The sequence below is a fragment of the Rhagoletis zephyria genome, unplaced genomic scaffold, assembly GCF_001687245.7.
Source record: "Rhagoletis zephyria isolate East Lansing unplaced genomic scaffold, Rhagoletis_zephyria_1.1 Rzeph_scaffold_06048, whole genome shotgun sequence".
Classification (NCBI taxonomy): Eukaryota; Metazoa; Arthropoda; class Insecta; order Diptera; family Tephritidae; genus Rhagoletis; species Rhagoletis zephyria.
This window is the reverse complement of record NW_016163131.1, coordinates 1-9,434: the sequence shown is the minus strand read 5'-3', so window position 1 is coordinate 9,434 and position 9,434 is coordinate 1. Positions and strand designations below refer to the sequence as shown.

General features: G+C 34.2%; 1 protein-coding gene across 3 annotated transcripts; it reads left to right on the top strand.

Moving 5' to 3' along the window:
- The first annotated feature begins 3,026 nt into the window (after positions 1 to 3,026).
- LOC108372819 (uncharacterized) lies at positions 3,027 to 6,587 on the top strand. Of its 3 annotated transcripts, XM_017628593.1 has the most exons (7): positions 3,027 to 3,473; positions 4,252 to 4,344; positions 4,417 to 4,482; positions 5,419 to 5,472; positions 5,529 to 5,710; positions 5,874 to 6,024; positions 6,265 to 6,587. In XM_017628593.1, the coding sequence occupies exons 2-7, from the start codon at positions 4,299 to 4,301 to the stop codon at positions 6,375 to 6,377; spliced, it is 612 nt and encodes a 203-aa protein (XP_017484082.1). In that variant the 5' UTR covers positions 3,027 to 3,473; positions 4,252 to 4,298; the 3' UTR covers positions 6,378 to 6,587. The 3 variants fall into 3 exon arrangements, with proteins under 3 accessions (XP_017484082.1, XP_017484081.1, XP_017484083.1); XM_017628592.1 differs by having other exon boundaries at positions 3,435 to 4,344; XM_017628594.1 differs by lacking the exons at positions 3,027 to 3,473; positions 4,252 to 4,344; positions 4,417 to 4,482 and adding an exon at positions 4,515 to 5,317.
- The last annotated feature ends 2,847 nt before the right edge of the window (positions 6,588 to 9,434 follow it).

Here is a 9,434-nt window from a genome sequence, read left to right as displayed (position 1 = left end):
TGTGCTATTTAATATTTTTATTACACTGTGCTATCTTTGCTTGTACAGTGCAATATTGAGCAAGTTGGGGAAGTATGTACAGCGTTCAATACATATATGTGGCTATCGAATGAGAAAAAAGAGAGCTAAAGAAGCGCGTATTTATGCACGTACGTATGTATGTAAAAGTGACTTTACTTTTATAAGGGTGGCTGGTATTTTATTTAGTCAGTGAAATCAAGTGGATCAAAGGGATGGCCAAATTAATGGTGATAATTTTGTGAATCTAAAATTTACTCTGCTATTTAATTAAGTTCATGAATATATATATACATACATACATTCATACATATGTATGTACTTCATTTTTTGTTGTGTTTTAGTTGCACCCTAATATATTTATTCCTTGTGATGCTGTATTGCTTTAGCCCGTCTGAGCCCAATAGTATATATGTACGTGTGTACGTATGTGTACGTATGTGTATTTGCTGGAGTTGCAAATTTTGGAAGCGCAAAAGGTGGTCGGCCGCTTTGGTGTAGTGGTAAGCAGTGCGCGCTTCCACTCCACAATGCCTGGGTTCAAACCCTGGTCAAAGCAACATCGCAAAAATATAGAAAAAAAGGTTTTTTCTTAACAGCGGTCGTCCCTCGGCAGGCAATGGCAAACCTCCGAGTGTATTTCTGCCATGAAAAACAACTTCTCATAAAAATACAATCGCCGTTCGGAGTCGGCGTAAAACTGTAGGTCCCTCCGCTTTGTGTGACAACATCAAAGCGCACGCCACAAATCGGAGGAGAAGCTCGGCCAAACACTAACATATGTGTAAGCGCCAATCTATTATTATTATTATTATTAAAAGGTGGTTGGAGAGCGAGCAAAGCGAAATAGATAAATATGCAAGAGGTTATATATATATACGTACGTACGTAGATGGGAATACCGTTTGTCTTTTCGGCTTGTGAGTATGTACGTATGTATATATATATTTATATGTAGGTATGTGTCGCAAATTTTGTAGCAGAATCGTTTTTCAAACTGGGTGAATCTTTATGGCATATGTGGAAGAAGCAGACAAGAGAAAAGCGATTTTTGTTTCTTTTGGGGTACCGCTGACTAAAACACAATTGCAAACACAATTTCGTGTGTTATGCTCCTGGGTCATGCGTATATGTGAGTATGTACGTGTGGATATGGAGTAAACTTTATGTATGTACGTACGTATGTCTGTCGCATGCAAGTGTCTTTGCTATGCGACTGCCTAATAGCGGGTAGTGAGACAACGGGTAGCGGGTATTGATCGATGTATATGTATATACGAGGTACGCGCGAGAAATATTCATCAAAAGGGTTCAGTTGTTAACGTATGTATGTGCATATACAAATATACATGTATTTGCCCTGCAGCAAAATTTAGGGACAGTCTGGCAAAGCGCTAGTTCCGCCCTACAAATTTCAGAACTGTCTCTGAACTACTGCAAAAGGGATGCAGAGCTGGACGGTTCAAACGCATGTGCTGCTTGTTGCGTTGTCATCAATAGGTTTGTTTTTTACATTTTCGGGCTAGTTTCGGGCAAATGGGCATAAGTACGGAATGCTCTCACAAAAGTACATAAACCGTCCAAAACCACGGGAACACAAAAACCCACTTTCATGCGCGAAACTAAACGTCAAATCGCAAAAAATTACAAGTTTAAGATTTGAGCAGCAGCGAACACAATAACTTTAATTTAATAGTTCACTTAATGTTTTCTCAATTATGAATCAAAGAAAAACAGTTAAATATATATGCACATATTTATTGGTTAAAATTTGAATGTTTTAAATTCTTACTCCGGCAGTTTTCACAAACTCGCCCGGAAAAATAGTCCGACTTCGGGCTAGTGAGAGGCAAAAATTACTCTCTCAAAGTGGTTCTCAACAGCCCGAGAACCAACCAAAGAGACACAAATTGGGCACTTTCGGGCACCCGCGGGCGAGCAAAAGAACGGACTAAATGTTATAGCGCTTTCACATCATGATGCAATAATGGCTTTGTTTCTTTTCTTTTCCAGCAGATAATTATCAGGAAGAAGAAGAATGAGAAAATTTAAAGAGTTTAGCTCACAGAGAGCGAAATTACGAAAAAGTAAAGAAACGCAAAACTAGCAGAAACTAGCAAGTAATCAGCTGATCGGTGTATTTGACTATTGAAAATATTTGGCGCGAATTTTTGTTTATCCATTTTGACAGCTGCTAGTTTCTGCTAGTAAAAATTTTACTAGCAGAAATTAGCAGGAGAGCCAAAAAAAGAAGAGCGTAAGAACGAGAGAGAGCTGCTAGTTTCTGCTATTTTTTTAGGTTAAGAAACGCTTTCCAGCAGAAATTAGTGATAATTTGTGATAATTATCTGTTAAGAAACAAAGCTAATACAAGGTGGTATCAGTTGTGACAGCTCGATTTGACACTGCCTTAGCTCAGTAGAATAAGAAGAAAAACGGGAAGAAATTAATCCCCGTTTGGGGGAAAAATATAGAATTTCGTATTTTCTTCTAAACAAAATTTGCTTTTTTATAGTATATTGGTCATGAAAAAAAATAAAATAAGATAAAATACTTTTTTAAGAAAACAAAATGTGTATACTGAGAAACAATAAAAAATATTCAACTATATTATTAGGCATAGAATTGTTAAAGAAGTAACACTGCTCACCGACCACATGTATTTCAATTGGCACTTTCCCATAAATGTCGCATACATGAAATCGGAGTGGATACATTAAAACGCCAAGACTGAAATTAAATTTATAAACAGGCACTCATATTTTAACATTTAATTTAACTTGTGAATGAATTCGAATTTTCAAATTTAAATATTTTTAAATCCCTTTTGCCTGGCACTGTGATACATATTGCAATTAACTGATGAATTAAGTTTAATATGAGTTTTTTAACACGTGGCAACTCTCATAAAGACAGTTCAGAAATAAATCCTTCTTAAATTCATTTCTATACTGTATACTGTCTTTCCGATAAAAAAAATAATTATCGAAATCGGTTCCCGGTTTAACTTTTTTCCAAAAACCTTCAGTTCCACTTTTCCGATCGCCAAGATTAAAACCCTTCTAATTCCTTATTACACTGTTACATAATGTTTTGCAGTCCTATTATAAGCTTAAGAGTTATTTGCACATTTTTGGAGAAATCGATCGCAATTTCAAGTCCCATCGTGATTCTACTGTTAACTTCACCTCAGGGAACAAAGGTTTTCTCTTTGTTTCCTTACTATATTACAGCTTAATAAACATCAAAGAAAATAAACTCAAGTCCTTTTCAAATCCATTTGAAATTAGAAAAGTTATAGCAATTTTAGTAACGTATCGATATTACAGTGGAGTTGAATATTATTAAATGTGCAGCTGCACAAAATTATCGAAAATCGGCTTTCTCCAGCAACAGCTGTTTGCGCACATGTCTAGTAAAGCGTGCAGATAATTGAAAGCGAAAACAAGTGAAAAGTGATTAAACTTAATAATATTTTTAATAAAATGAGTAAGCGGAATATCAGAAGATTAATTAAAAGGCAGACCGACGTTTATATCGAAACGTTAAGTGCTGGTGAAGGTAGTGGGAATGTAACAGAATCTGTGGAAGAGCCAAGTGCGCAGTCAGCAATAGATGCGCAACCATTAGCTGAGGAGCTTGCGGAAGTAGGTGCAAATATATATAAAGAGAACAATTTGCGATCAAAATTAAAAGAGTGGTACATTAACAATAGACCATCGCGTAAGTGTTGCGATGATTTATTAAAAATATTAAAAAGTGAAAATTTAGATGTGCCTCAAAGCGCTGAGGGCCTTCTTGCAAGCTGCAGGCAACGTGCTTTAATTGAGATAGTTCCTCCCGGTCATTACTGTCACATAGGGGTCAAAAAACTGTTGGAACAGTTGGCTAGAGCTAGAGATATACGCGAGTCAATCCTTCTGGATGTAAATATTGACGGCTTACCCCCCTACACAGAAGTTCGCGTACACAGATTTGGCCAATTTTGCTTAGGATTGTTAATTTGGAAAATACTCCTATTTTACCTGTAGGAATTTACTTGGGCGCTAAGAAACTTGACTGTGTTGAAAGTTTTTTGTCTGCCTTTGTAGCCATCAGATGAAGAACAAATATTCAGCGTTAATGATATAGATGTTAAGTTGTTGGGTCTGCCACACGATGGCCGCTTACTCATGCTTCCAATCTTACATGGTTGTTGTTGAGTATTCAAGTATTTAACACCACTTTTCGCAGATTCGTTTTTTTAATAACAGAAATATATACAAAAGGATAAAATCGCAATGTCGTTTAAGAGGTTAAAAGTTCGTAGCGATCTGCTTCCGCAAGGTAAGTATTTTCAAAAATAAATGCATTTGAAACCCAATTAACATTTTTTTATTTATGTTATATTTACTACAGCTACCAATCCCACAAGTGAGTGCACCAGATGCGTTAATTTTCAAGAACAATTTAATGAAATTAAAGGTATGTATATACTCAAAAAATATATATATATATATATATATATACACTCCTCGTCATTTGACCCTTTTATTCCTTAGTATTTTCAGTTTTCCGTTTGTTTATTTATTATTCATTAATTTTTAAATGAATTAATTAAATAAAAATATAGCAAAATTTTCTAAAATCAACGCTATTTACGATCGCTTTAAACTGGCACTTTATTATACCAGAATAGAATGGGGTACTAACCTGCATACCGAATACTTTTTTTTAATATTATCAAGTTAACCACTGCAGATCATTAGTTTAGCGCACCCCTTTGTTGACATTCCTTGACATTTTTTAAATTCGTATAAAATTTTAAAATCGGATTTGCAGAATATTTTTAAACAAACCCTCAATATGACCAAAGTACAGTACAATTAACTCTATTGTACAACAAATACTTTTAAATACTTGTTTCGGCAATAACAACAATTAACAATACTTGTTAAGACAACTACAATACTTTGCAAAACTCGCTAACACAATCGATCTCTGTTTTACAACTGCACTTTTTGGTGCGCTGTGGCAGCGGCCTTATATACTTGCACTCGAACTCATGGCAACTCTAGAACGTTGTGCCATCTATCGCACATTCTTTAATACTCTCGCTGTTCGCTGTATTCCACTTTACATTTCTTGCTGTCGAATATTCTACGCCTTTCGTCGGACATTTTCTTGTTGTTCGCTTCGCGTTGCCGCAGTATTCGCCACATTATGCTATATTTTTATAAAAAAAAGTAAATATTGCATAAACAAACGGAAATACTAAGGACTAAAAGGGTCAAATAAGGTCAAATGACGAGGAGTGTACGTAGGTATTTTTATTTGTTTGCATATCTATTTACTTCAGTATTTATATATTTATATATCTATCATTTTGTATATTTATTGACTCTTTATATTTCTCTTCAGAACGCGAAGAAAACTTGAAATTATCTATGTTAGACAAGTTGGAGCAAATCGAAAGTAATATGCATACATACCTGTGGAGAAAAACAAAATTACATTATTTTTCATTTTAGAAAACCACCTTTTACAAAACAAAGCTCTTATGACAGTTTTGGCAGAACATAAAATTTTAATCAGCAAGCTAATTCGCCAGGAATCTCTTGCTGCGCCCATTGGCGACCTCTTTCCAATTTGTACCGATGAAGCTTTAGCCGCCGTAGATGAAAAAATATTTCAGGACAACCGAGACATTTACGTAAGCATTGAATCTTACTAATGGTGTTTTCTTTTCTAGAGAAAATGGTGCCTTTTTACTGTCCTCTCCTAAGTATTTGTGCAAAATGTTTCGGTAGAAAAGAAAACGCCATTAAATTTTAACTTGTCGATATGGAAGTCTTTAAATTAATTATATTTCACAGGTTTCCATGATGAGAAAACTTTTTCAGTATTCCGCCCATAAAAATTTCAGAAACATTCTCGCCGAGTCGATGATAATACGATATAACATAGACGGTACACATGGAAAACAAAGCCTGAAGTCTTTTAAAAAATTTTATGCTGCGCTTTTAGGTATACAGACATACATACGTGCACACATATCTACCTACATGTGTATCTTGGGATGTTTCACAAACTAAACTTGACTCGGGTTTTTCTGAGTTATGCAATATAACTAAAAATAATTTATTTACTGCTGAAGTTAAAAAAACGTTGAAAGTGATTTGTCCAATGGCCTACAGATACACATGTGGTTATGTGAAAATAATATTTTGTAACTTTAAATTAACTAACGTTTGTATCTTTAATTAGATGCCATTTCGCAATTACCAGGTGTTACTAATCCAGAAGAGCAATTGCGCCGTGCTTTCAGGGTTCAAAAAAAGCGCCACTTTAAAAATGCAGCAACAGCAAATAATCAGTAATTAATTTCTGAACTGAATAATTAATATAACGCCTTATTCACACTTTGGACTGAATCCTTAATATAATTATAAGAAAAGAAAGTACAAACTTAAGTTATTTACTGAATTTTGGCATAAGAGCTTAACGTATATTTGCAAGTTTAAAATGTAAGCGTATTTATAAAACAAAATTGGTTCGAAAAGAACGTACATATGTACAGTTGCGCTAAAAATAATAGCAGTAAAATTCAAAATGATGCTGTGGCAACTTATCTTTATTTATTTATTGTTAGTAATTTTCATTTTACATATGGGTCGATCTACATATATCAGATTAGTTGTTGTGAACTTTGTGCAAGCTTTGCAACTTTTATTTATGTTTTATCTGATATATGTACAGATATGTTCAACTAATTAGCAACGAAATTCAAAACGATATTGCTTGCAAATTATGTTTATTTGTTTATTTTTAATAATTTTCATTTAAAATATAATTCGATCTATAACAGAAACCACAATAACAAAAGCTGCAAAGCTTGCACAAATTGCAACAAAATTAATCAAACTTCAAAAAATTGTCATCAAAATTTTGAATTAGAATACTTAGAAAATTTTCTGGTACGCAGTTTTGTAGCACATTCAGTTTTAGTGCATTAATAATATAATATAATTAATATATAATGCACTTTATTATACTAAAATTGAATGGGCTACAAAACTGCATACCCGAAAATTTTCTAAATAGTCTAGTTAAAAATTTTGAAATTTTGATGACAATTTTTTGAAGTTTGATTAATTTTGTTGCAATTTGTGCAAGCTTTGCAACTTTTGTTATTGTGGTTTCTGTTATAGATTGAATTATATTTTAAATGAAAATTATTAAAAATAAGCAAATAAACATAATTTGCAAGCAATATGGTTTTGAATTTCGTTGCTAATTAGTTGAACGCATCTGTATGTAGATCGACCCATAATTTAAATGAAAATTATTAACAATAAATATATAAAGACAAGTTGCCAATGCATTGTTTTGAATTTTGCTGTTATTATTTTGACCGCAACTACTTACGTGAAGTATTCTATTGACGTGAAAAACTAATTTTAGTTCCTTAACCAAAATATATTTTTTTAAGTAAAAGCCATATGAGTCCAGGTAAATTCAATCAAAACGTTTGCAATTCAGTTGAAATTTTGAAGAATTTTTGAGTAGAGTTTGAAAACGAAGTACAGACACTTTATGTTCCTATTTTTAAAGCACAGTTTGTATTAAAAAGTAAACTAGTGCAACCTAAATAGCTTTTTACAAATAAAATGAAGTATTATTTATTTACAAAATGGTATGCGTGCTTATTTAATTACAGTATTTAAAGAAAAGGCTCTATACTATACTTGTTAGAACCAGCTCAAAACTAACCATAATTGTTCTAGCCTGGAGGTGACCCTATTTGAACTATCTAGGAACTGTTACTATACGAACTATCTAGGAACTGTTACTATACGAACTGTCTCAGAACCATCTAAGCCAGAGTCAGCTCAGAACAAGTTCAAAAGTTCTGCAGAGGGCGACAATTGTCACTTCGTAGGACATCGCCATGTTAAAAAAGACAGTTGAAAGCATTGATTTGGGATAGATGAAGAACCAGTCCCGTCCCTTTTCAGGCTAGCTCAGCGTGAGTTCTGAACCAGTTTGATTTGCTGCAGGGTGGTTAGCGCGCAAATTTTTCCTATACCCAAATTTACGTGGGTACATATGTACATATATGTTTATGCCACTAAATATATTTTCGAGTGCCGTATGGAAACAATGCCCGATAGGAACTACGGGACTTAAAACAATCAGAAGTGCGGTTGTACTGAGACGGGGTATATAAGTATGTATATATGTACGTGGATTTTGTATTATGTATGTGCGTATATTTTATAGCGGTTTTCTGAGGGGAAATATCGAGTTAAGCGGGAATTATGTAAATGGGTACATATATTACGGAATATACATATGTCTCTTGAGTGTTGTTACTTGCGGTAAATTGATAGTTCAGCGACTTTCAATTTACCGTGCGAGAAGACCGCTATACAATAATACGTATGTACGTTTGTGGCAATATGCGAAAAATAAGATGTGGGCACTTACTCGTTTAAATGGGTACCACCTGTGCTTTTTTTGTGGGACTGTACCACTTCTGCTCGCGACCTTTTTCCTGCCGTCCACACCTTGCCTTTTTGTTGTGGCGCTTTCTTATGCCGTTTTCTGCTGGCGCCAATGCCGTCTGTGCTGTTGCTTCCGTTTGGCTGCTACGGGTCGCCGGGTGTGCTTTTGCCTATTTAAACCCCTGTAGGGATGATGTTAATTGTTGGACCAACTGAAGTTTTTTGTAGCCTTTACACAAAGATATTATAATCGGCTTTATACAACGCCCTCACTTAATAAAAATTTTGTTTTGTTGAAATTATCGCAATTTTACTTTTTTTTTTTTTGGCTTTTTGTTTTTTACGCACTATAGCTTTTTTTGTTTTTTACGCACTTCGGATATTTTTGTTTTTTACGCACTTTGGCTATTTTTGTTTTTTACGCACTATGGCTTTTTTTGTTTTTACGCACTTTGGCTATTTTTGTTTTTTACGCACTTTGGCTATTTTTGTTTTTACGACCTATGGCTTTTTTTTTGTTTTTTACGCACTTTAGCTATTTTTGTTTTTTANTGTGTGTTTTTTTTTTTTAACTTATCTTCACTGTCTCTTTTTCTTTTTCCTGAAATCCGCACTTTCTCTGCCGTCTTTTCTTCACTGCCGAGTTCGATTCTCACTTTTTAATTAACTTTTCTTTTCTTGGTCAAGGGTATTTTTTTTTCGCGCACAGCCTTATGCTCCACTGGCGTGCTTTACTGCAGTTTGTTTCACGTTGTTGTTTTTTTTTTCCACCCAATTTAAGTTAAATAGCCTTTTTTCTCGCGTTTGCGAACCGCGTGAATTTATTTAGTTATTTTAGATTAGTTTTTTTTTTTTTTTCTTTGTACTGACCGCGTTTTAATGACTGCACTCCACCGAACGAACCGCACCAACTGACCTCGTTTGAAAAAC

What these genes read in the sequence shown, in the direction of transcription:
- LOC108372819 (XM_017628593.1), top strand. Translation starts at nt 4,299, where the DNA reads ATGTCGTTTAAGAGGTTAAAAGTTCGTAGCGATCTGCTTCCGCAAG. An exon ending in TAGCGATCTGCTTCCGCAAG is followed by an intron (nt 4,345 to 4,416) that starts GTAAGTATTTTC and finishes TATTTACTACAG; the next exon opens with CTACCAATCCCACAAGTGAG. An exon ending in AGGACAACCGAGACATTTAC is followed by an intron (nt 5,711 to 5,873) that starts GTAAGCATTGAA and finishes TATATTTCACAG; the next exon opens with GTTTCCATGATGAGAAAACT.